General features: G+C 43.6%; 1 protein-coding gene and 1 long non-coding RNA gene across 6 annotated transcripts in view; both read right to left on the bottom strand.

Annotated features, from left to right (window-relative positions):
- nrg2a (neuregulin 2a) overlaps positions 1-27,864 on the bottom strand; it is a 99,220-nt gene that overhangs the window by 43,703 nt on the left and 27,653 nt on the right. For 2 of the 5 annotated variants that reach the window (XM_040033027.1, XM_040033029.1), the window contains exon 1: positions 8,273-8,665. The exons of 2 other annotated variants lie outside the window; for them this stretch is intronic. In XM_040033027.1, the coding sequence (XP_039888961.1) occupies positions 8,273-8,363 (91 nt within the window). In that variant the 5' untranslated portion in view covers positions 8,364-8,665. Of the gene's footprint in view, positions 1-8,272; positions 8,666-27,864 lie in introns of those variants that run through there. One more of the 5 variants, XM_040033028.1, reaches the window with a different exon arrangement.
- On the bottom strand, positions 12,828-26,350 carry LOC120734301. Its single transcript, XR_005695995.1, has 3 exons — positions 25,530-26,350; positions 18,480-18,483; positions 12,828-14,948 (listed from the first exon to the last, which is right to left on the bottom strand). It is a non-coding gene; the product is annotated as an uncharacterized LOC120734301 (long non-coding RNA).

Here is a 27,864-nt window from a genome sequence, read left to right as displayed (position 1 = left end):
TTAAAAACACAATTTACAACCTGAATAGGTGATAAAGCGATAGATCTTTCAGCCCAATTCTACTTTTTCTGCATAATCCATCATACAAAATGTAATCAAATGGAAAAGTCCCTTTTTAAAACTTGTTTTATTAGTTTTAATCTTTTAACTTTATGCATCAAGCAACAATTTAATTATATGCAACATTCTCTGACTGGAAGAAATTTGTTTAATATTTAAACCTATTTTCTGCACATTCCAGCACATAATTTTTTTTTTTTTTGTGTTTACACTCACTCTTTCAAATAGATGCAAGTAAAACACAGCAGAAAATAAATAAAGTCAAAGACTAGCGGTCCTTTTGCTCTATTTTCACCTGTAAAGCAGGAGTTGGGTAGGCGGAGGTTTACCCTGGTGCAGGTGTGCCGCGGCGGTCAGTGGAAGAATCCGCGAGTTTCTCTGTGAGTTTCCCATTACGTGGTACCGCACTCGGTGCTTGCTTGGAAGTTTAGGGGTTTTTTTTCGCTGTAAAAAGAAGTTTTCTTCCCACGCACAACGGACACTAATGTTTTTGTCACTTTTTATGGAATCAAACTCAAAATAAGGTCAGTACTTCCACGCTTTAAACGCTGCAAGCTCATACTCTCTCCGCACTCGATATATTATCCATTGTTGATCTGCACACAGCTGTTGCCACCAACGTCGCACTTGCTTACGTCACTGTCATGAGACATTCTCGCAAAAAATCATGGTTTTAGTAACGCAGTAACGCAGCGTTCCTACGGGAAAGTAACGGTAATCTAATTACCGTTTTTGCAATAGTAATCCCTTACTTTACTCGTTACTTGAAAAAAGTAATCGGATTACAGTAACGCGTTACAAGTAACGCGTTACTGCCCATCTCTGCTCATTAGTATAGAGATGTGTGTTGGTCTGTGGGACTATATCCTCAGGTTTATAAGTTACCTGGTCATTATGAGACTATGCTTTTCAACTCATTTAACAGAGTAATGTGAAAGTAATCTAATAAGTAGTTTGACAAATTACTGAGTAATTAGTGAGTAATTAACTTACTGAATTTAACTGCTTTTGAGAAAAGTAACAAGCAGTGTATAATAAATTACTTTTTTGAGTAACCGTTGTTACTCACGTTTTGCCAAAAACATTTCTCATATTTAGTGAAGTAATCTTAATTGCTGAAGGTTATTGTTAGATAGCTCGAGTTAGGCCTCAGAAACCAGTTTTAAACACAAAAGAATGTAAAAACCACGATTACTCTACAATAGTGAATACTATAATTAGAAAATTGTGCTTGCGTTGCACACACTGCTTTTTTCTGGGATCAAAGAGAGAAAAATGTCAGATTTAAAATAGATCCCAACCAACAGAGATCAATGGAAAAGCTGGTATTTTTAGTTCAATAGCTGGCATTTGATACTAAAATTACTGGAGAAAAACAAGGAACTTTTATCTGTGAACAACATCCTGCTGGAAAAGACTCCTACACAGTGGAGAGTCGCAGATGTGCCACTGTAAGGTGGCACGTACTAACTTTAATGAGCTTACGGTCTCAATATGGATTTGTGCGCTGCAACTGCTTGACACATTCGGTTCAGTTCAGTTCAATTTCATCCAGTTCAGTACAGTTATATTCACATAACTCCATCTCACAACCACAGTCATCTCAGGGCACTTAACACTGTAAAGTAAAGACCTTACAGTATTATAGAGAAAACCCAAAGATCCCCTTTGAGGAAGCACTTGGCGCGACAGTGGTTTGGGACAATAAAACCTCATTTATGCAGTAAGACATAAATGTGGCTTTGCAGAGAGTCATAACGTTATATAGGCTTCACATATTGTATATTACCATTCAAAATCAACTCTGCTAGTGGGGCTGGTTTATCGACAGCCTGCAGCAAGACCATATAGTGAGTGCAAGACTCCTGATGCTCCAGATGTACTTCATTAAGCATTTATTTATTAAATCTAATATATTACACAGGACTGGAAACTCAATGGAGATAAGACTTCACAATGTAGCCTCCTGGTACTCTTCACATTGCAGAGCTAATGGAAAATTACCAAAACTGAATCAGCTGTGCTGTAACTGCATTGTTGAATACAATAAAATAGAGTACACATGTGTCATGTTTAATAAGCAGCTTACTCAGACACTCTCAAGGACTTTTATTTCAATTTAATTAGGATATTATTCTCTACTTTTCTATTTAGTGACTTACAAAGCTTACAGAATTTACATGGGTCCCAATTCTACATAAATGAAAATACTGTGCATGATTTCCCTACACACTCAACTCTGCCAGACCCAGCACATTGCCTGGGGACAGCCTTGTCAGTCATAGTGCGGAGCGGGAATGAGGCTGAAACGTATAGAATGTTTAGTGCTTTGTCTGGACACAGGTCTGTCCTTGCCAAGCAAATTAAACAAGTTTCGTCCTTGACTGGAAAACTTCCAGGAAAACAGAGCTGCACTTTTCATCAAACAATAAGCCAGATGTGTGAGAGGGAGTACTCCAGTATACCGTGCTAATGAAGACGCAAGGAATCTTTGATATACATTTAATGGTAACTTTAAACCATGTATACATTAGCACAAAGAAGGATTTAAAATCCATGTACTTTGTGATGTAGTAGCTCAGTTCTGGAACGACACATGGAAAAAAAGCACTATTCAATCAACAGTTTAATGGACATTATTGTGCAGGCTGTGCAACAAAGTAAAGCCCAACATACATTTTTTTAGAGAGCATGTTCGTTTTACCAAGTGCAATTAATGTTTTCCAACAGGATAATAAAGACTCGTTATCCTTGAAAATAAAATAATTTCTTGGGGACAAGCAGTTGTCTCATTTTCCATTACAGCAGTGGAAAAAGTTTCAGGGAGTAATGATAAACCCTCGCCTCAACAACAGCCTGATTTTCTCTATTTGAAGCACAGGGGCAGCTGCAGATATGGACTATAAAAACCCAATTTGAGAATAGAAGCCTATCCGGTGTGTCAACAGCTCATGTCTTGGGTAACAGTTGGAAACCTCAGCCCAGAGAGTTGTTCAGAAACAAAGTTACTTGATGAATTAACAATACAGTGCACTTATTGAGTGAACGATTCTGTTTTACTTCCAGGAGCTTAGACGAGGAATCTGAGGCATGCCTTTGTGTTTTCCTTTCTAGACAAAGTATCCCTGATTACTCTGGTGTTATGTCACTTCACTGCACGTTGTCAAAAGACAAATTACATGGTGAGACAGCCAGAGAAATGGGTTTTGCATGTGGGAATGGTCTTCAAGCACCTCACACTAGTCACTGTAACTCAACATCTGTTCAAAGAGATCATTTCAACAGCCTCCCAGCACATCTAGTGCACTTTCACCAAATAATTATCTGGGACATTGTTTATATGTGACCTCTCTCTTACCAACACTGCATGTCAGATTTTAATTGTGACTACTGTTCTGAATAATGAACGTTTGACAGAAGTGATAATGACTGCAATTCAAAACTCTTTTGAGTAAATGAATCCTGGGTTTAATCACTTCTCCTTTCTAGTAATTTTCCTATGAATTCAATGCTGGCACTTGAGTTAAATATAGTAGTCAGTCAGTAGTCATCAAGACTCCAAAGCAGGGCACAAAAATAGACTAAACATTGAAGATGCAATTGTGAATTCAAAAGGTCTTATCTCACCCCATCTGTATTTTGGATTATCGCACTGGTTCACTTAGGACCAAAAGAGGTTCTTCCATTTAGATTTGCTTACAAGCAGCAGAACTGGCTTCTATTTACAGTTTGTTGAAAACACAAAAGGTAAACTTTTACCAGTCCATGTTTCACAATGTTTCCTCCATGCTTGCCAGTGCAGTGCTTGCAAAACCATGTTTGTTTCAGAGTCCAAGTACTATAGAACTTTGTTTGCAGCATTAAAATATATGTGTATATAAAAAATTAAAATTTCTTCTATCATGTCTATAGCACGGTCCAGAATCATCGCTTCATTATGGTTCAGGGGTTGAATGGTTAAGAGTGCCGCAGCCCACCTTAAAAACCAGGATATCCCATTGGGCATCCCTAATCTAATAAGAAAAAACTGATGTATGTTGTTAAAATTTATTCAAAAAACAAACCACAGAGGCTGTTGGCCAGAAATTGCTAATGCTACCTAGTCATGCGCAAAATGTTAAAGCCAATGTGTGACCCACCTGCCACTGGGACATTTTGCATTAATGTTTTATTGATTATTGCATTAATTGCTGTTTAGTTGTTTTGTACTGCTGAGGTTTTATACATTTCAGTTACCGCTAATTAAAGAGTAGTAAAGTAGTTTATTTATCATTCTTTTGTAAGCTAACATCACAAAAGCTACAGTGGGTAGTGACGCAAGTGTGACTTGGCAAAGGTTTTACCCCAGGTGCCCTTCCTGACAGAGTCCCAAAGGCAATAGTGTTTCCTCCTGGGATCCTGGGAATCTTCCGCTTGTCATGTGTAAACCACTACACTATTAGCATATAAATTTGAAAAAAATAAATAAACAAAATTATAATTCCATGTTAGGGCCTTACCCTGTGCTTATTTAGCTGTAAGTGACATTTATGTTCAGGAAGTTTCCATTAATATAACCATAGTCGTTACTGTTATGTTCAATGCCCCAACTGTGCCACGATAAGCGCCATGCAAATGCTTTACACAAATCAGAATTCCTTGGTATTTGATTCCCAGAAGCTGCCGCCTTCTGTGTAATTTAAATATGACATGGCATAACAAATTTAAATAAGACATTTGTTTATTCTACCAAGAAGTATTTTTACATCGATATGGGAATGAATGCGAAAGGGATGCTCGCATCAACACCTCCCTACATGGCTCCACGAAGCTTTCGACTACTTCCGGCCCTCCATTCGACGGTTTAAACCAAGCCTGGGTATTTTTGGTTCTTGAGTCTCTATCTATAGCGTTGCCTGAAAGGGTGAGGAATTTTGTTTTGTTTTGTTTTTTTTAAAAAAGGGGGAAAAACGGTCTGGGGGGTAACTGATGAAACCCAAACAGCAATAAAATGAAAGCAAGACAGAAGAAAGAAAAGCTTCTCGTGTGTTGGTAGATCAAACAAGGGCAGCAGCTGGAAAGAGATTCCAGCAGGATGCCCATGATACTCTGTTTCTGCTAGATGTGTAATACACTTTCAAATGGCTGTAGGGATTTGACTACAGCCATTACTACAGCTGCTGGTCTCCTAACCCCAGCTACTGAGATTGGTGAACAAACATTGTAAAGACAGTGAGGGACAGAAAGATGGGATGCAGAGGTCTACTTTTATGGGAAGACAGTTCTGATATCCCACAAACTTAAACTTTATCATAAGTTATTTTTAAGGTATTTTCTTTCAGACAACTTTTCCATAAGACGTTTGCAGAATGGCAGCGAACCTAACATAAACACAGGCACAGTTATTGAGGATTTATTGTATTCTATCATCTAGAATCAATATCGTCTTACTTATTTTCTCAATCCTTTTCCTGTTTCCAGCAGGAGCTTGTAATAGCACATTAAAATAAATATATTGAGTAAGAGCTTTAAGAAGCAAGATCACACCTGAATCAGAAGCTGAGGCTGTCTGATCTTTCACCATTAACTCCTCTGACTATTGGTTGCCATAAATTAGATTACTTGATGTAAACTCTGGAATTCTTCAATTTAAAGGTGTGGTGGGTGTTAGTACATGGCAAAAAACACTTGGCACAAAATGAAGGAATAAGCTCTTCACTTCCATAACTAATTATTACCACGCTCACTAGGCACGCAAGCCAAAAAAAAGAAAAAGAAAAAAAAAGAGCATGCCTTGTTCTGTCTTGGTATTAGAAGTAGGAGGAAGTCTGTGAAAAATAAAATACTTTTCCAGTTTTCCCCTTGCTCTGGTGTCTTACTTGCCAGCGAGGACCAACGCTTTAGCAGAAATGTCTTTGTCGGGACCTGTAGAAGTTCTGCCTTTCCCACCCTAGACCTGCCTCATTAGAAAACTTGTGCAATTTTCTCCAAAGAGTGTCAACTTACAGACACAATATGCATAGCCCTCAAAGGCAGAGATGTGAAAGGAAGTCATCATGTAACACTGTAGCAGGAGTATTCCCTAAAATCAACACTGAAATATTTTCTAGTCCAATTGCTGAAAAAAGTAATTATAGCTGACAAGTACCTACTGTGAGATGATATGCTTAAAATAAAATGTAAAATTTCATTTTCAGGGAAGCTGAGGAACCCGGGAGAATTCTGTCTTATTTTTTTAACCCTGTAATGTCTGTGATTGATTGAGGACAGTCACACCAAGACCAGCCGTTATCCAGCAATACGTGACCATATTCCAGTGAGTGTATAGGCAGCAGATAGGTAATCTACAAGGCAGTCTTAGCGTTACATTACAAGTATGCTGCAAGTGCGCTGTAAGTTAGCAAGCTGGAATATTTGTATACTGTATTCTGTTTTGAACTAAACAAAGACAAATAAAGTAGAACAGATGACAACATATAGGTCTGATAATAAAATGGTTATTAAATGCTGGCAAAATTTCATAAGGAATCAGATCAGACTGAGGAAATTTATGGAAGCTGATTCTCTCCAAGTACAACAGAAAGGAGTGTGTTTTTCACTTAGGAGCCAAGGCTCATAAAACACGTCTGATGTTGTGCTAGTACCTTTAGTATGTATACAGTAATCGTCACCCACGTGAATGTATTCATTTGACCTACTTTGAAAGCTCAGTTTTAAAACAGGTGAACGCGTCGCCTCGCACAGGTTAGCCATTTACCCGTCTCTGTGATGAATGAATCAAGTTTTTACCAAGAAAATGATGATTCAAAGATCAAATGATTGTGCTCTGGGGGATTCATATAAAACGGACATAAGACATGTATCAACACGTGACAGCTACAAAAAGACATTTACAGTAACATTAAATGCTTTGTGCAAAATACCACAACAGGCAAACACAGTTTGTTTCCATTCATTTTGTGACAAGCAGAAAAAATAAACTAGAAGATACACATTACATGCAGCTGTTTTCTGTGTGCACAGCAGCTGTGCGGCAAATTCTCTCTCTCACACACACACACACACACACACAGATAATCTGCAAGTATTCCAAGTCCACTTTCGTTTGGGGAGCTGTTTACCTGACATGTTTATAGATCATAATCACACTTGGAATGACGACTGGGAATTATTTATATGATCAGATCTGCATGTGTAATAGAACGATTATATAAAGTAAATAGGACAAAAAATAGCTACGATAGCATATTTAGGATGAAAGGAGTGCAATTTAAAGCATTAAGTGGTGTAAACACACTGTTTTGGGGTTGTTGGGGTTTTTTTGGAAATCATATGACTAGTCTTGATGGTTATCTGTTGGAAGCTGACAGAGTGGCATCAAAATGACTATAAAGATGAAGAGACCGAGCCTAAAATAGAGTATCTGATCAAACGGAAGATGACACATAGTGGCTATAGTAAAAAACAAAGTTTTGTTTTTGGATGCCACTAAAATAGGGATTGTGCTTCCCCATGACCTGAGGTCAACCTACAGTGACATGCTGCAGCTTGTAGGATCCTCTACTGAACAAGCACGTCGCCACCTTAGTGACTCTGAAAGACAAACAGCTTCCATTTTATTCAAATTTCATAAGTGGCTTCGAGCAAAAATACGGAGACACTTTCACACTGAATGACTCACCACGGACTAAAATTCTGATGAGCACTGAAAACACGGCTAAACCCTTAAATTATTAACCCCGTTAAAGACTGTGTAATGAAACATGATTTACAGCTACACGCACTGCTTTTAAAAGTATAAAGCACTGTGATACAGGAACAGAACTGTGACCTAACACAAGCGTGTTGTAGCCAGTCACCAGTTTTCAGAGACCTTTTAATAAAACGACACTTTGGTCGTGTGAGGTGCAGGGATTAATTGAAAGCTTATTCTGTACACAAGTCCTTTCATTTGACTTCCATGCAATCCCGAAGTGCTGCCAAAACCAGATGTTTCTCTTTCAAGCTGACCACCTGAGAAGTCTTTTCCATGTGACAACCTAGCAGCAAGCTTTGACAAGCCGAGGGAATACTTACTTTCCCACACTTTCGTAATAAAGCTGCAGAACGCAAACTTAATCTCACTTGTTCCCGTTCTCCAAATCTTTCTCTTTGTCACTCTCTCTCTCTGTCTCACACACACACACAAAGCGGAACACACGTTACACAGAAATCATCTGTCATTTAATTTTACCTTTAGTGGGATCACCTTCTGTCTCCTTTTGTCCTTTCTTACCCACCCTCTTTCTCCCTTTTTTATCTTTCCTCTTTCCGTTCTCTGTCATGCTGTCAGATGTTAGTAAATCCTTAGATAAAAAACCAGGTAGTCCTTTTTGGGAACGTGTGGTAAGTGGGCACCACCAGACTCTGAGCCTGTTAGAGCGTTTCTCCTCCTATATAAACTGGCTCCAATAAGAGGGAGAGAGAGGAGCAGGAAGGGGCAATACTGTAGAAGGAGGAGGGAAGAAAAAAGGTGGGGGAGGCAAAGAAAGCATTTCCCATTGCTTTAAGGCAATCAACTGTTGTCTTACTGGATCTATCAGATAAGTACAGCGTCTTCCAGGCCCAGAAGCCAAAGCTGAGGACAAAGTGAGAGATCCAGGGAGTACACGTGAAAATCTGAAGTCAGCCCATTCAAGCTCCATGGCTCTGTTTCTCCTGTCCCAGCAGCATCCTCTCATTTGTAATGAAGCGTGCAGAAAGTGAAGTGAGACAAGTTAAGCTGTCCACTTTGCACTGCTGACCTCAGCCACATAATTCAGGCGGAGACTTGCCCCTTACCAGGTTGATGTTTGGGGTCCCAAAACACTTCACATCTGTTAAACATTTGTTGAAAACAGATTCAGTGGATGCGTGTAAGAGAGCGGTGTGTGCGCGAGGTGCCAAAATGTCAGATCCCAATCGGCGACAGACTGCTTCTTGCAGAACTACACAAAAATCGGCTCTGCCGGTCTGCTCCCCTTCCTCTCCTCTCTCTGTCTGTTAGCACCTCTAAGTATTACAGGCAAGTTTGAGCTTGTCTCCGGGTGTCTTTCTGCCTTTCACTGCCGCTGTTAGCCCAGTGTCATCAATGTCCACGCAGCAATAAGTATTAGAATGCCAGTTTTTACAGTAAAAGTAAAATTTTATTCGCACAGCGCCTTTCAAGATAAATATCACAAAGTGCGTCACCACAAAAATGCTAGAACGTCAAAATAAAATGTCTGATATTTCCTTATCTCTGAAAGTTGAATGTGCATTTCAGTTTTTCATGCCTCTGTTGCATTCTGTGTATTCAAAGAATTTAGGGATTCATAATGTTCATAACTCAATAAAGTTGAGTGAAATTCAAAGTCTGGTCTTTTTCAAGTGTGGGCACCTCACAGTCAGAAAACACTTGACAGTAAAAAACCGGCCTGGCCAGTAGAGAAACCGGCCTTGACCAGTGAAGACTCCACAAAAGCTCACCACAAAGACGGAGAAGACTCCACCTGGGGGCCTGGAGGAAATCGCACACAGTTTGCCTGTCCAATCAACAACCGAGAAAACAGCATGGCTGAGTCCAAGTCACTCGAAGAGCTGAAAATAGAGCGAACCACTGCAAAGAGACTGTTTTCCAGACTCACCAACCATATAATAAGGACCCACATGTATATGTCTGTAGAGGAGTTGCAGGATTCCTTCAAGAGACTCACAGCAGAGGGCTCCAAAGTGATTGGTGATTGACGCGAACGAGGAGCTTGAAGCCGCCTACATCACGCAGTGTGAAGCAGAGGGCACACCGGAGCTGATGGGCCAACAGAGAGCAGACGTCGAAAAAACGGAGAAAGAATGTGAGCAGAAGTTGAAGGAGGTGAAGCACCTGATCAGAGAGACACTGTGGACATCATATGGTGAAAAAGAACTGACCCTTGCTCTAAAATCAGCAGAAATGGCGTGTGAGAACGTCACATCCACTCAGCCTGATACACCCCTGGAGGCATATGATTTTATGCTCCACCATCTAGAAGAACTGGTGAAGAAAGCTAAGCAGGCACACCAGACATGGAACCGCTGGGCTCCACCTGCTGAGAGGCGAGATTGTGATCGTCGACTAATGGAGCTCGAAACCTGCCTTCCAAAGCTGGTGTCAGGGAAGGCAGTCCTGATCAAAGCAGAGAGGATTAAAAGAGATGCCGACCAAGCAGTTGTCACAGTCCGCAATGCAGCCCCGGTCGCAGCCATAAAATTGAAAGCCACAGCTTTACCAAAGTTCCCAATAAAGTACGCCCGTACCAAGTCAGTTAAATCCAGTACTGATCCAGCAGGCTGCATCATCTGTGGGGACCCAAAGCACAAGAGAAAGCTCTACATCTGCAGACGGTTTAGAACCAACACAAAGTTACAGGAGAAAGAGGATGCAGTGCAGCAACTTGGAGCCTGCAAGAGATGCCTCGAGATCCACGATGAACCCTGCAGAAAGACTACTTACCTGTGTGGAAAACCAGAGTGCAAAGACCAGCATCATTACCTTCTTTGTCCCTTGCCACGACCCTTATCACAAAGGCCCAAGTCTGGTCCGGCGAGAGCTGAGGGGAGGAGGTATACAGAGGTTCAAGAAGAGTTCATCTCTAAACTATCGCCAGAGCTAGCGCAGCAGTGTCGGAAAGCTTTCTGCAACGTCTCATCACGAGCCTTCAACTCCATGGCAGCAGAGAGAGGTCTACTGGAGGAGACTGGTCTAAAAGAGTACCCTGTGATCCTGATGCTCCTTGACGTCATCGCCAATGATGGGCAGAGAATTGGGACACTAATTGATCTAGCATCTGACACAAACTACATAACCCATAAAGCTGCAAGTAAGCTCAACCTTCGCAGTGAAGACGTCATGCTTGTCATCCAGGGTATCGGAGGTATGAAGGTGTCTGTGGCAACCAAGCGCTACCTTCTCAAGATCCGTGTCAACACCTCAAGAGGAACTTTAAAGCCTCACCAGTTAGTTTGCTATGGTCTTGACAAGATTGCTGAAGTGACAAGACATGTTCTACCTCAGAAGCTACAAAAGATCTTCCCTGACATCCCTCTCCAAGACCTCATCAGACCCAGAGAGATCCAGCTTCTAATCAGCCATAAAGAAGGCCAGCTGGTGCCCCAAAAGATCCGCTCCATCGGTGACCTGGTTCTCTGGGACGGTCCACTTGGCAAGACAATTGGGGGCGCACATCCAGACCTCTTTGAGGAAGTCACTTTGATGGCCCACACCTCCAAAACTCACTTCGCAAGATCAATGAGAGCCGCTGCACTCAAGTACCAAGAGTTCACTAAAGACCTAGCTTCCTGTCAGCACCCTGATCACCCTGAGACTCTATCCACCACAGCTACCAGCAGCAGAGACTTTCTGAAGTGGTGGAGGTGGGAAAGCATCGGAGCCGCATGCCAGCCGAGATGTGGAGGGTGTCGTTGTGGGACCTGCCAGCCAGGGGGTAAAGAAATGACGCTTGCAGAAGAGAGGGAGATGGAGATCGTGAGGAATGGCCTGACTTACTCAACTGGAGATGACCACAACAGTGAACCGCATTGGCATGCCAAATACCCATGGGCAGAAGATCCAGCAACCTTGCCAAATAACAGGAAAGCAGTAGAAGCAACATTCATCAGAACCGAGATGAAGCTATCTAAAGAACCTGAATGGAAGAAGGCCTATGCTGCACAAGTTCATGAGATGGTAAACCGCAAAGCTGCAGTGAAGCTGTCCAAAGAAGTCCTGCAGAGTTGGACTGGGCCAGTATGGTATATAAGCCACCTCATTGCGCCAAATCCACACTCTGTCTCTACCCCAGTGAGGTTGGTGTGGAACAGCAGCCAGAAGTTCAGAGGCCTCAGCCTGAATGACATCCTTATCAAAGGTCCTGATGTCCTGAACCCGATAAGAGCTGTCCTGCTGAGGTTCCGAGCTGGTGTCTACGCCGCCCTTGGTGACATCCGCAAGATGTACAATTCCGTCTGGCTGGAAGATCGAGAGGTCCACTTGCACAGATTCTTGTGGCGTGACACAGAAGATGCAGGCATAGAAGACTACGCCATAACAAGAGTCAACATTGGAGACAAACCTGCTGGTTGCATAGCCCAAGTCGCCATGAGAGAAACTGCAAACCTACCTTCATTCAGTCACTTCACAGAGGAGAAACGTGTGCTGGAAGAAGATGCTTATGTCGATGACATCCTGACATCACACAATGACCTCGACCATCTGAGACGCCTAACAGCCAACATCGAGCACATCCTGAGAGCTGGAGGATTCTACATGAAGCCTTGGGTCTACTCCAGTCAAAGTGGGAGGGAGGAGTCAAAGAAAGAGTTGCCTCGATCAGAGCCAAAGACTATGATCCTGCCAAACCAGCTGACGGAAGATGACAACAAAGCCCTTGGCCTTGGCTACACCATCAATGATGACAAGCTTCATGTCATGGTTGCAGTGAACTTCTCAAAGAAAAGGAGGAATATGCGCCTTGGTCAAGACCTGCTCAGAGAAGAAGTCAGAGAGCAAACACCTGATCCACTCACCAGGCGAGAACTGCTAAGCCAAGTCTCCGGCCTATATGACCCACTCGGTCTAGTGACTCCCGTCAAACAAAAGGGTGCCATCCTGGTAAGGAGAGCTTTCCAAGAAGCAAAAGTAAAGCACTGCCTCGAAGACACATGGGACGCAGCCTTGTCTGAAGGTCTCCGAGAAGACGCTACAAAGCTTCTGGAAGAGTATGCTGACCTGAAGAAACTGCATTTCACTAGAGCTCTGACTCCACCAGATCCTTGTGCAGAGCCCAGTGCCATCACGTTCTCTGACGGCAGTGAACATGCATATGGTGCAGTGATGTACCTTCGCTGGAGCTGCAGCCATAGTGTCATTGTGAGACTAGTAGAGTCCAAAGCCAAACTGACGCCTCTCAATCACAAAGGCGATCCTGTTAAAGCAGAGATGTGTGGCGCAGTCTTTGCTGCCCGTCTGAAGACCTACTTCCAGAGACACTGCAGAATCCAGGTCAAAAAATGGTACCACCTCGTTGACAGCCAGACAGTCTTGGGTGCAATCCAGCGTGAGAGCTACGGTTTCCAGACCTTCTTCGCAAACCGCGTTGGTGAAATCCAGAGTAGCACTGATGTCCAAGATTGGTGGTGGATTCCTGGGTCAGCAAACATTGCAGACATTCTCACCAGAGGGGCCAGTCCAGATGCCCTAACCGAGGACTCCGAGTGGCAGTCGGGTCCAAAGTTTCTCCAACTTCCTGAAGATGAGTGGCTGAAGAAATCCGCCGGAGAAGTCGCTGCCCAAGCTCGAGAAAAGGTCACAAAGCTACAGAAAAAGACTTTTGTTGCGGTCCTTACCGGAGTCCACATCAAGGCAGCTCAGGACTCAGCACACGTAGAGTCGAGAAGACCACGAGGAGTAGCAACCCAACAGCTAATCGACGAAAGGCGATTCAGCAACCTGAGAAGGCTGATTGGGACCGTGGCGTGGGTCTGGAGGGTTGCCAAAAAGTTCATGAGATCCAAGACCAGAGACCAAGAAAAGTGGGAGGCAGTACCATCTTCGGGTGTCCTCACAGTCTGCGAGAGACGAGATGCTTTTCGAGACCTTTGCCTAGCAGCACAAGAGGGCGTCAACTTCCCAAGCACCACAACAGACAGACTAGTTGTTTACAGAGACCAAACAAGTGGACTTCTAGTTTGTGGTGGCAGAATCCAGACCTTCAAAAAAGACCGCAAAGCCGTTCCCCTTCTACCATTCCAAGCCTGGCTATCCACCCTCCTTGCCAGAGAAGCACACAGCGAGGGACATGGCGGAGTGGCAGAAACCTTACTGCGGATGAGAATGAAGGCTTGGGTTGTCAGAGGAAGAATTATTGCCCAAAAGGTCGTTGACCAGTGCATCATCTGCAAGAAGGCAAAGGCAAGAACCTGCAAGCAAGTAATGGGAGACTTACCTGAAGAGAGGTCAAATCCTGCTGCACCATTCGAATTCACATCTGTTGACCTGTTTGGACCCTATCATGTGAGGGATGATGTCAAGAGAAGAGTGACCATGAAAGTTTGGGGAGTTGTGTTTTGCTGTATGGCAAGCCGAGCCATTCATGTCGAACTAGCGAGCACACTATCAACAGAGAGCTTCCTGCTTGCCTACCAGAGGTTCACTTCTGTCCGAGGCCATCCCCGAAAAATCTGGTCAGATCCTGGTACAAACTTTGTCGGCGCCAAACCTGTCTTGGAAGAAATGTATGCTTACCTGAGACGACAAAACAAGGAGTCGCTTGAAGAATACTCTGCCAAAAATGAGACCACCTGGGCATGGAAGATTCTTCCCGCTGACTCACCTCACCGAAATGGGGCCGCCGAAGCTGCTGTCAGAGTTACCAAGAGAGCCCTCCATACTCTCGGCAATACAGAGGCTCTTACCTTTAGTGAGTTTCTGACAGCACTCCAGCTAGCCGCTAACCTTGCAAATGAGAGACCCATTGATGCCAGAATTCAGAGCCGAGAAGATCGCATTGACTACATCACGCCAAATAATCTGTTGCTTGGTCGAGCCACACAAAGTGGGGACTTCAAAACTGTCGACTTCACAAATTATCCTTTCAAAAGGCTGAAGGAAATACAAACCATAGTCAACAACTTCTGGAGGTCCTGGAGCCAACTCGCTGGACCAAACCTGTTCATCCGCAGTAAGTGGCATACTGCAGAGAGAAACATTGCTGTTGGAGACATAGTTTGGCTCTGCGACCAAAATGCCCTTAGAGGGCAGTTCAGACTCGCAAAAGTCATCAGCGTGAATCCTGATTCCAAAGGGATCGTTCGAGATGTGCATGTGAGGGTCTCTCCAAGTTCCAGCATTGCGATCAAGAGTCCAAGATCTGCTACTGTGGTGGATCATAAATTTGATTAGTTTTGAAGTTGTACATCTCTGTTCCTTACATTTCATGTCATGCCCTTATTAATGTTTTATTTGTTGCTTTGACTGTTTTCGAATAGAATATGCAGTGGGAATATAGAAGGAGATAAGTAGTGAAAGTTTTGCCTGGGTTGCTTGTGCGTTGATCCATTGTTAATGCCTCAGGGCTCCAGTAGGTGGGTTCGCGCGCTTCCTCCTTCACTCAATACAGACGAGTGAGAGTGAGAGCTGCGTGTCTGTGCCATTCTTTCACCTCTCCTCACTATTTCCCCTGTTTAAGGTAACTGTCATGCACAAATCTGTATAAATGTGTGTTACTGTTGATTATTACATTGTTATCATTGTTCATTGTAGCGGAAGATGTGAATTGCGGACTATTTTGCTGAGAAGTTCCAGTTAATCTCTGTTGCTGTGTATGCTAGTTTTCGCTATTACTCCGCCATATTGTGTGAAGATTTTTCTGTTACTATCTGTATAAGTTAACTACTGAAAGACATGCAGTACTTAAAGTATTATTTCATTGCTGTGAAAAGTTGGTGACTGTGTCAGCTAACATGTGCGAGTTAAAAAGATGTTTTTGTCTATATGTCAGGTTGGGTGTCAGGCGCCACCTCTCTGGGGACATCTCAGGCCCTCCAAGGTTTGGAGGCCTATCTCCCCCTACCACCACTTCCCCTGCCAGTGGCGGACCCCCTCAGACATCGGTGCGTTGGTGGTTCTTTGTGTCCGGGGATGGGCGTCCAGGTACACACCGGCTCACTCCTTGGCGGCCGCTTATCGGGGCCTGGAGCCTGGGGCTCGCTCGGGCCACTTCGGAGGTGGGGTGCCCCCGGCCTCTCGGCCTGGGGCTCGGTCACTCAGGCGCAGCTGGCTGCCGGCGGAGCTCACGGGCGCGTCACTGCAACTCCCCCTGGCTTCTGCTCCGCGGCTGCTGAGTGAGCCCTCATCTGGGACTCTCCTCAGCTCTTTCCGGGACAGTGGCGCAGCTGCCTCTCTGTTGGTCTTCCTTGGTCTCTTGTGTTCTGGGGGCCTCTGGATGTCTGGAGTCTTGATCTCCTCCACACCTGCTTCACGCCCTGGAGGACGGGGCTGTGGCCCCCCCACACCCTCTAGCAGATTATTACATGAAGGAACCTTTTAAAAAAACAAAAAACAAGCGCGTCCATGCTCACAGGTGTACACACGGGTGATCACACCCACAAACTACACCCTTTTTGGCTCCTACCTCAAAGCACACTGTGTTCTGTTGATCTTATGTGCTGCACAATAATGTTTAACATTTAGTATTTACTGTCATATTCCCATATATCATTGTGATGTTGTTTATTCTGTTACTCTTGTTCTCTTCTGCTTGCTTTCTTTTTTCTTTCTCAGCAGGTGATCCAGGTGATTGATATATGCATTTTTTTTTTCTCTGCCCGTTCTGTTGGTTTTTGTCTTTTGCCCTTCTCCCCCGTCCCTCTTCTCAGCTGTTTCTCTTTCCCTCTTTCTTTCTCCCCTTCTTTCCCCCAGTCAAGTCTGTCCCGTATTCAGTAAGTGAAAATAAAATAAACAATAAAAGGTGAATCAAATGGACCATTACGGCAAGGCTGGGATGGTCAGTTTGGTAAAGTAAATCCGTTGGGCATCTTTCTTTGCCTTTAGACAACAATTCTGATGGCAAAAGAGCCAAACGGGACAGGCCAAAAAAAAAAAAAAAAAAAAAAAAAAAAAAAAAAAAAAGATGTTTTTGTCTAATGCTACAGTTCATGTTATCTAAAGTATTCTCATCAGCTAATGCAGCGAACAATAGTGACTTAGTTTGGATACAGTTGTCCTGAGACTGAGTGCATCCATAAGAATATTGTTTTGGTTGTATTGCTTCTGAAACTCAATACAGACGAGTGAGAGTGAGAGCTGCGTGTCTGTGCCGTTCTTTCACCTCTCCTCACTATTTCCCCTGTTTAAGGGCACAACATTTGGAGGCACCGCTGGGATGATTGATTCGAGGACCATCCCTGACCTGTAAGAGAAATCCTGTCGTTGATCATCCCCCCCAGACGACCCAGGTATCAGAAAGGAGCATAGTAAAGCAGCAGAGACATCGCTAGACCTACGTTGGTATCTGTATCCTGAAGTGAAAAAGTGGCCACTAGGGGGCAGTAAAAGCCAACTAAGTCTGATCATTTCTCAACTGACTGCTTGTGCTAACTCCTCTGACAACATGGAGTCTGAATTAGAAAAGCTACAGCTGGAGATTAAAGGAACACTGTATCAACTGACTTTAGAGCAGCTGACTAAATTATGTGATGTACTTCAAATCTCAGGACCAGGAAAAGAGTTTGTGATTAATAGAACGCGCAGTCAGCTAGTCTCGCATTTAGTTAAGTACCTTGAACGCACAGAGCTGGCTACCCGAGAGGATGAAGGTATGTCAGAACTTCTTAATGTCCAGGACATTATAAGTGACATACAAATGGATAAAAAACAAGGTGTGAATGAAACAGTGGATCCAGCTGTTCAGGACCAGGAAAGTAGCCAGGAGGAGATAGAGACATTAAGACTGCTCTTAAAACAAAAAGAGGGTGAAATGCATGACTTGATGATGAATAGCATGAATCCTGCCTTAAGTCCTCGCACCCCAGTGAGAAACATTGTTCCAACAGCACCAAACAGTTCCATGTGGCGCAAAGATTTTAAGATATCAGGCCAAATAGGAGAGCCGGGGCAAAAAGACAGGCTGACATTCTCCAGTCTGGCCAAACAAATTGAGAGCGGGCTCAATAGAGGCTATCCAGAATCAGAAATCACTGATGCTGTAATTCGTGCTATCACGCCAGGCTTGCAGCTAAGGAGTTATCTTGAAGGAAAAGAAAACCTCACATTACCTGCTCTTAGGAGAATCCTCAGGTATCATTACCAGGAGAAAGGTGCCACAGAGTTATACAAACAACTTACCTCTGAGGTTCAGAGTAGTAAAGAGACACCCCAAAATTTCTTGATCAGGACAATGGACTTGAGACAGAAAATCCTGTTTGCTTCTCAGGAAGTTGAGTCCAGTCTAAAGTGTGATCCAGCACTAGTCCAGAGTCTTTTTATGCATACTGTCCTGACTGGTCTTCAGAATGACAATATTAAAAGTGACCTGCAACCTTACCTCCTGCAAACAAATACTTCAGATGAGTTGTTGCTCGAGAAGGTAAATATTGCAGTCGCAAATGAAAAGGAAAGACAGGACAAAAAGAAACATGCCGCTCCATCACAAGTAACAGCTGTAAATACTGTCCAGTCTAATGATTCCCCAGTGGGAAAGAGAAGCACAGCTCAAGAGAAACCAGCCCCTCCACCCCCTGATCTTCTAACAGAAATAAAGGAAATGCGTGCTGACATGGTGCTGCTGAAAGACTTGAGGGCTGAAGTTTCCCAAATCAGAGAAACCATTCAAAAGACAACCCCAGCACCTCAGCAGCCTTTCCCCATTAAGGCTGAACAAAACTGCATGCCATTTTACCACCAGCACCCTCCTGCAGCAGCACAGGAATACCACTCAGCATATGGACCTGGGCATGTGCATGGGACAGCACAGTTTCAACAAAGATTCGCACCACAGCGATATTATCCCTCACCAAGTCACCGTCCCAGATGTTTTGCATGTGTGCAGGCAGGTGAGGCATATTGCCAGCATTGTTTTAGGTGTGGGAGTAGTGAGCATTTCCGTGCAGGTTGTAAAGCACCTAGACTGACAAAATCAGATAAAGGGAGCCCTTTAAACTAAGGGAGGTTGCTCCCACGGGACATGGGGCAACCGACAGCATTGAAAAGTCCCAATATTGTGCTAACTGTGAGGGAAAGGAAGAGAGTATGAAGTTAAAATGTTGTTCTGTTTGTAAAATAACATTGTACTGCTCAAGAGACTGTCAAGAGACACACTGGTCTGTGCACAGAAGGTACTGTAAGCCACATACATGTTCATCTATTAAGAAACAGGAAACACAGTCAAGTTGCAAACCAAAGTGTAGGAAAAGAAGTAATCCAGTGAAGATGCCTACTGTAAAAGAGCTTGTAGGAGAGAAATGTCTCATTCAGTGCTTTCTGCACAACCAAAGAATCCAGGCACTTTGGGACACAGGTTCACAAATTTGTGCTGTAGATGCGGCCTGGAAACAGACCCATTTGCCTGATGTCCAACTAAGAGATATAGCAGAACTAGTAGACCCACTTGAACCACTGCAACTTGAAGCAGCCAATGGGACGGAAATACCATATATTGGTTGGCTCGAGGTAAGCTTCAGACTTACTGCTAATGATAAAGATCTGCTAATACCTGTGTTAGTGTTAAAAGGCAACCAACAGTCATGCCCCATAATTGGCTTCAATGTGATTTCACACCTAGTTGCAAACAGAGTACAGGATAAGACAAACAATAAGAATAAAGAGAAACTCATGAAAACAGTAAAAGTAGCTTTTCCTCACCTCAGAAAGAGTAGGGCAAGAGCTTTTGTTAATGCAGTGACAGTGGGACAGCCATGTGAGCACAGTGTAAGAACAACAAATGAGAGAGTTGAAGTGCCTAAACACAGCTCCCTCCAAATCGAGTGTCGAGTGCAAGCCCCACCTTTCAAAGAAGATAGAACCCTGATCTTCGAGCCTCATGAGAACCCACAGTGGCCTGAAGGACTCGAGTTCTGTGATACCCTTGTTTTAGTAAAGACTGGTATGACACCAAAAATTGTCATTAGTGTACAAAATCCCACCAGCCATGACATCACACTGCCAAGTAGGACTGTTATTGGAACTGTGCAGTCTGTTGCATCAATATATCCTGCTAATGTTTTCAAAACTGACTGCCTCCCTACTGCATCAGTCCGTCCCATCCAGGCTAAGAGCTCAGGTGAGAACACACCTAAAAGTGAACAATGGGACCCACCTGTCGACTTGACTCACCTGAATGACCACCAGAGACAAGCTGTTAGTCAGATGTTAAGAGAAGAGTCAGAGTCATTCTCTAAATCTGATGATGACATAGGCTGTGTTGAAAACTTGCAAATGAACATTTCGTTGAAAGATAATGAGCCAGTCACACGGACTTATCTCTCTGTACCAAAACCCTTGTATCAGGAAATGAAAAACTACCTACAGGACCTAATAGCTCAGGGGTGGGTGGAAAAATCAAACTCATCTTACTCCTCTCCGGTAGTCTGTGTAAGAAAAAAAGACGGTACACTGCGCTTGTGTATTGACTACCGAGAGCTGAATAGGAAGACTCACCCAGACCGCCACCCCATTCCCAGAGTACAAGACATCATGGACAACTTAGGTGGCAACACTCTCTTTTCTCTACTGGACCAGGGTAAAGCATACCACCAGGGGTTCATGGGCAAAGACAGTAAACACCTAACAGCTTTTGTGACCCCCTGGGGCCTGTATGAGTGGGTCAGAATCCCATTTGGACTGATGAATTATCCGGCAGCATTCCAACGCTGCATGGAGGAGTGCTTAGAAGGGTTAAGGGATGAAATATGTGTGCCTTACCTCGATGATGTCCTTGTCTTTAGCAGAACGTTTGAGGATCATGTTGAGGATGTCAGGAAAGTGCTGCGCCGACTCAGGGAGTACGGAATCAAACTCAAACCAAGGAAGTGTGACCTGTTTAGGACAGAAGTGAGGTACCTTGGCAGGATTGTGTCAGCAGAGGGAAGCAGGATAGACTCCGCAGACACTGCTGCTGTAACAGCTTTGAAAAACAAACGGCCAGGTACTGTTGGTGAACTAAGAGCAATGTTGGGCCTACTAAGTTATTACAGACAATACATCAAGGATTTTGCCAGAATTGCAAATCCTCTGTATGACTTGCTCAAGGGACCTGCAGATGCTGAAACCCAGCGAAACACAAGATTAAAGTGGCAAACAAAGTGAAACAGGTGTAGTGTCCCTTCGAGTACACCTATTGAGTGGACCGACATGCACCAGTTAGCACTAGAGCAGCTGATAGACTGTCTAACTCAGCCCCCTGTTCTAGGCTTTCCAGAATTTTCACAGCCATTCACCCTTCACACTGATGCGTCAAACCAGGGATTAGGTGCCGTGTTGTACCAAAAGCAGAATGGAAGGCTTCGTGTGATTGCTTATGGTTCCCGTACTTTAACTGCAGCTGAGAAGAATTACCATCTGCATTCAGGCAAGTTAGAGTTTCTTGCTCTCAAGTGGGCTATCACAGAAAAATTCCGTGATTACCTATATTATGCACCATTCTTCACCGTGTACACTGACTATAATCCACTTACCTATGTACTGTCCACTGCCAAACTGAATGCAACAGGGTGTCGATGGGTAGCAGAACTGGCAGATTTTCACTTCACAATTAAATATCGCCCTGGTAAAGAAAATGTGGATGCAGACAGCCTCTCCAGGATGCCGGTAGACATGGAAACGTTTATGAATGAATGCACAGAGGAAATGGCATATGATGTAATTGGAGCAACCACACAGGCAGTGGAAAGGCAGGATGACTCCAATGTGTCATGGTCCATGGGTGTCTCAGTCAGGTGTTCAGCCATGGCCACAGATGTTTCCATCATTCCACTGACAAAAGGCCAGATCAAACAGGACCAGAGAAGTGATCCGACTATTGGACCTGTAATTCAGTGTAAACTAACACAGGAAAAACCATCACGTTCAGAGCTAAGAAAACTCAGCCCACAGGTCATATGTCTCCTGAGGGAGTGGGACAAATTGGAGATGGATGAGAATGGGATCTTGCACAGAAAAACAGCAAACAGAAAACAGTTGGTCCTACCAGAAATACACAAAAGTACTGTACTAAAGGAGCTACATGATGAAATGGGCCATCAAGGTGTAGAGAGAACATTGTCACTGATACGGGACCGGTTTTACTGGCCCTATATGCAACGGGAAGTAGAGGATTATGTGATCAGAAGGTGTGTTTGCATAAAACAGAAGAAGCCGTGTCATGAGAGCAGAGCACCACTGACTAATATTGTCACTACTCACCCATTTGAACTTGTCTCAATTGATTTCCTGCACCTTGACAAGTGCAAAGGGGGTTATGAATACATCCTTGTAGTCATTGACCATTTCACACGCTTCGCCCAAGCGTATGCCACAACTTCCAAATCAGGTAAAACGGCTGCAGACAAAATCTTTAATGACTATGCTTTAAGATTTGGCTTTCCAGCACGAATACATCATGATCAAGGTGCTGAATTTGAAAATCATCTGTTTGCACAACTAAAAAACTACTGTGGAGTTGCTGGGTCCAGGACTACTCCCTACCATCCCCAAGGGAATGGACAAGTGGAGCGGTTTAATAGGACACTACTCCAGATGCTGAAAACACTCTCAGAGAGTCAGAAAACTAACTGGAAGGACTCTCTTAACAAACTGATTTATGCCTATAATTGTACCCGCAGCGAGGTAACTGGATTTTCCCCTTTTTACTTGTTATACGGACGCTCCCCACGATTGCCAATCGACATGCTGTTCAGCTTGACCTCAGAACAAGGAGATGGCAATCATCATGACTACATGGTAAAATGGAAATAAGGCATGGAAGAAGCATATGAGATCACGAGAGAAAATGCTCATAAAGCAGCTGTAAGAAGTAAAAGACATTATGACAGCAAGGTGAAGAGCTCAGTATTACAGCCAGGTGATCGTGTTTTAATAAGGAACATGACACCTCGAGGAGGTCCAGGCAAGCTGAGGAACCACTGGGAGGATGTGGTTCACACAGTCGTTCGTCAGGTCAGCAGAGATATCCCAGTTTATGAACTCAGACCTGAGAAAGCAAAAGGGAGATCAAGGATATTGCATCGCAATCTTCTTCTGCCATGTGACCATCTGCCTGTTGAAACTGAAGTGCGACCACGAACAAGAAAAAGAGCCGTGGAGACAAGTGAGGAAGTGGAACAAGCTGAGGAAGAGGATGACGATGATGAGTACTATCCAGTGTCATCTCAGCAGCCATTTGAGCCACTTTATCCTCAGACATTGAATCCTATGAGCACTGATGAACCAGCCAAACACCTTCAAGCAGTGGAAAACATGTCATCTGAGCCAGAGAATGAACATGAAGTACTGAACCAATGTGAACAACCACCCGACCAAGAGGAAAATTATGTCGAGGAACCATCAGTGGAGGAACCTGTTCCTGCACCTGTTCCAGACAAACACAGCAGGACCTGTGAGCAAGAGCATCAGCGACCGCGTAGAGAGCGCAAGCCACCAAAGATCTTCACATATGATCGGCTTGGTTCACCAGCTTGTTATAACCTGAGAACACCATCACATCATACACACTTGAAAAGACTTGATATTTCACCCCAAATATAAAATTTAACATGCATATTATATAGAGATTGAAAATGTGACGTCATTCAGGGGTAAAACCGCAAAGGATTCTGGGAACTCGTGGCAAGCGGTACTAGCGCACGCAGGCTTTCAATTGAAATCAGTCACACAGCGATAAAAAAGAAACACAAAAATGTCAAGAAGCTGTTGTATTATTAACTGCAATAGCCGGTCGCATGACAGCCACGGGAAGCCGACGGGTAAAGAGATCGGTTGTTATCGGATTACGTCGTTGAAGAGAAATTGTTCGAGCCATGTTTCCGAAGTAACAAAGAGCCGACGGATGGCCTGGATTGCAGTCATTCAAAGATCAAATATAACATCCCAGAACACTCCAGCTCACAGGTTAGTCTGCTCCAAGCATTTACACGAAGGTCAGTCTGCTGTTGTAGTTAATGCGTCATTTTCATAACATAATTGGTGATATAGGTTACAAGCAAGTCTGACGCTGAACAGAAATTGTCGCGCTATGCTCCTTTGTTTATTGTGCATAAATAGTGAATTGTCCTGGCACAATATTGCGTTTCGCTTCTGTTATTATGGTACAGTGACAAAAACATATACTTTTATTCACAGGATAAAACAGGTTTTTTGTATCACTAATTGCCCAGTACGATTACAGCATACAATATTATTGTCACTGCTACATTTCTGTAACGCGAACCAGAAATTATTTCCACTGCTAATTAATTACCGTTGAGCTTAAAGGTCCTATTAATAAACGGTTAACGAATGTGTATTTATGACGACGATTTGTGAGACTGGTAAACTTATGATACGTACGATGGTCTTTCGTTCTACACGGTGCATTTCAAGGTCCTGCACCCATCCGTCGGTAAACTGTACCTGGGCTTGTTGCAGTGACCTGAAGTTACTATCGTGCCAAACTAGGTATCCCCGACAGAATTTGTTTCCCCTGCGTCGGGAGCATACGCTGGACTGTCCAAATCACGGACAAACAGTATCCCGCATTGTTGATTTTTAGTTTACAAACACTTCTTATAATGACTAACTACTCCTGACATTTTTGAGATCTTAGCTCTTTATACAACGAAGTTATAGTGGGATACAAATAATATCAGGCTGGTCCTGCCACAATTTGTTCCCCCTGTGTAAATCACGGACAAACAGTATCCCACATTGCTGATTTTTCGTTCACAAACACTTCTTATTATGACGCATTTCTCCTGAAACTTTGGAGGATTTAGTTCTTTATATAATAAAGTTACAGGAGAATAAAAATAGTTATTAGCCAAAATGTTTATGGTTTATTAAAATAATCCCATCTGATACCCCGTGAGCAATAAATATATAATTTTCTGTTGTAACCCTCAAACTGAATGGTAATGTAACGATACTAATTTTTCACAAAATGAAAACATCAGTACTTCCTGCGTGCTCCCAGCACAGAGGAAACAAATTCTGTCGGGGATACCTACTTTGGCACGACACCAGTCCTACAACCACATCCAAGAATAACATGCAGCTTATCTCAGAACTGTCGGTGAAAATTATTCTTGGAGCTAGGTTTAATTGAGCTGCATTTTAAAGAGGTGCAATTTCACAATTTGTGTATATTTTCTAAGTTCGCTATTTGGTCATGTGTTGAGAAAAACACAGATTTAAAAATTACATGGTCTAATATTTACATTTAGCATATAACTGCAACATTCTTTTTTCGTTTTTTTTTATTTATTTATTTATTTATTTTTATAAAGACTCGAAAGGACTTGAAATTCAAAATTTCAGACTTGTGACTTGACTCGGACTTTTACACCAGTGACTTGAGACTCGACTCTGACTTGCCTGACATTACTTGAGACTTGACTTGAGACTTGAGGATAAAGACTTGAGACTTACTTGAGACTTGCAAAACAATGACTTGGTCCCACCTCTGGTTTTGAAGTTGTACATCTCTGTTCCTTACATTTCATGTCATGCCCTTATTAATGTTTTATTTGTTGCTTTGACTGTTTTCGAATAGAATATGCAGTGGGAATATAGAGGGAGATAAGTAGTGAAAGTTTTGCCTGGGTTGATTGTGCGTTGATCCATTGTTAATGCCTCAGGGCTCCAGTAGGTGGGTTCGCGCGCTTCCTCCTTCACTCAATGCAGACGAGTGAGAGTGAGAGCTGCGTGTCTGTGCCGTTCTTTCACCTCTCCTCACTATTTCCCCTGTTTAAGGGCACAACACTACCACAAGTCCTGAGCTGGGCACCATTTTACATCGGGACATCCGGCGTCTTGTGGTCCTTTTACCGGTGGAAGATCAAGTAAGGGACCAGCCCATCTGAGTGCGATCTTTCCAGACAGTGCTGAGCAAAGATCGAGTGGGAGGTGTCGCGCTGGCCTAGTAGGTGTGGCTGTTATTCCTCTCTTCCTCCTCCTGCCCACTACCTGTTCGGTGCTGCTGCGTGCGCATGGCCACTGATTAGACCTTGGGTGCAATCAACAACTAAGCACGGCCTGGTGTGCGCCGCCCTGCCAGGTGAGCCACATTAGAGCAATCAAGGGTGGGCGTGCCTAGTAGACCTTAAAATGCATGCAGCAGTCATTTGACCCGTGAGCAACATACTGAGAGGACGGCAAACAAAGCCCTTTTCCACTGTGAGGAAGACTTTGAACAAGACGGCTATAGGTAAGCTCTTGAGCTCACATTTGCTGCACATATATTTGGAACTATGGAAGCTCAGTTGTGCAAATGTTTTACGCTTAGGGAAATAGTTGCTGCATTTAAGTTTAAAAAATTATATTGACAAAAAAGAATGTTTAAGTTTGAATAAATTGTTTGTGCAGTTAGTGTTCCCACATATTTATGTTACTTAATATTAAAATTAGTTACCCCCCAAATCCTTGGGTGGATCGTAAAAATAGAGAAATGTTTGGTTTTGATTTAAAGAAAATAATTCTTTGTAAAGAAAATCCTTAGTTAAAGTCTCTATTAAAATGTTTGTGAACTCTAAAATGTATACTTTAAAATATAATTGTTTATAAAAAAGTGTTAAATGCAAAGAAGACACATTTTGTATATTTAAGAACCACAGTTAAATTAACACAGTTAACCACATGGTAAATGGCTTTACTGAAGTGTATTTTGTTATTTCATCTGTCTTCTGTGTAATGCATGTAATTTATCTCAAGGTTCAAGGGTTCAAGGTTCTTTATTTGTCACATGCATAGTTATACAAGTATAACACACAGTGAAATGTAGCCAGACACGCTCCTCGACATGTGCAAAAATTGGGGGGGGGGGGGGTGTAGAGGAAGAACTATATATATACACAGACATATAGTATATACACTGGGTGAATGTGCAGTAGTAGCAGCAAGCAGGTGAATTCTGTACATTAATATGAATAGACATCTGACTATTTTACAGGATAGACAATATAAACATATTTAAAATTAAAGGAATTGAAATGTACATTGTGCCTTGGTTTAGAGTGTCTGGAAGAGTCCTGTCTCAGTCAATTATAGATGATGTGAGAGGGCGGGTGTGTGTGTTTAGGGCACGGATGGCTTGGGGATAGAAGCTCCTCTTGAGTCTCTCTGTCCTTGCCCGGAAGATGCGGAACCTTCTACCAGATTGCAGAAGTTGGAACAGTTTGTTGCCAGGATGGGACGGGTCCTTCAGTATCTGTGCTGCTCTAGTCCGGCATCTCCTGGTGTAGGTGTCCTGAAGCGGGGGGAGAGCAATCCTGCAGCAGCGTTCTGCTGTACGGATCACTCTCTGGAGAGCTTTTTGGTCCTTCACACAGCTGTTCCCAAACCACGATGTCATGTTCTGTGTGAGGATGCTCTCCACAGCGCCTGTATAGAAAATCCTGAGGATCTTTGGAGAGACCCTGAACTTCCTCAGTTGTCGTAGGTGATACAGGCGCTGCCTAGCCTTTTTGGTCTGGACCTGAATGTGGGCAGCCCATGTCAGGTCTGAGGAGATGTGGACACCAAGATACTTGAAGGACTGCACCCTCTCCACTGGAGCTCCATTGATGATGATGGGCTTGTAGTCTCTGTGCTGACCCCTTCTGAAGTCCACCACCAGCTCCTTGGTCTTGCTGACGTTCAGCTGGAGGTGGTTGTCCTGGCACCACGATGCCAGATTCTTCACTTCATCCATGTAGGCCGCCTCATCGTTGTTGGAGATGGCACCCAACACCACTGTGTCGTCAGCAAACTTCACAATGGTGTTGGAGCCATGGGTGGCCACACAGTCTGAAGTGTAGAGGGAGTAGAGCAGTGGCGAGAGGACACATCCCTGAGGTGCTCCTGTGTTGATGGTGATGCTGTTGGAGAAGCACCTGCCCACCCTCACCACCTGAGTTCTGCCAGTGAGGAAGTCCAACACCCACTCACACAGACGGCTGTTAAGTCCCAGATCCCTCAGCTTTGTGAACAGTCTGCAGGGCACTATTGTGTTAAACGCTGAACTGTAATCAACAAACAGCATTCTCACATAGTTACCCTGTTTCTTGTCCACGTGGCTGAGAGTGGTGTGTAGGACGTGGGCGATGGCATCCTCTGTGGATCTGTTG

This window comes from Simochromis diagramma, unplaced genomic scaffold, assembly GCF_900408965.1.
Source record: "Simochromis diagramma unplaced genomic scaffold, fSimDia1.1 OVJJ01000216.1, whole genome shotgun sequence".
NCBI lineage: Eukaryota > Metazoa > Chordata > Actinopteri > Cichliformes > Cichlidae > Simochromis > Simochromis diagramma.
This window is presented reverse-complemented; position numbering and strand designations above follow the sequence as displayed.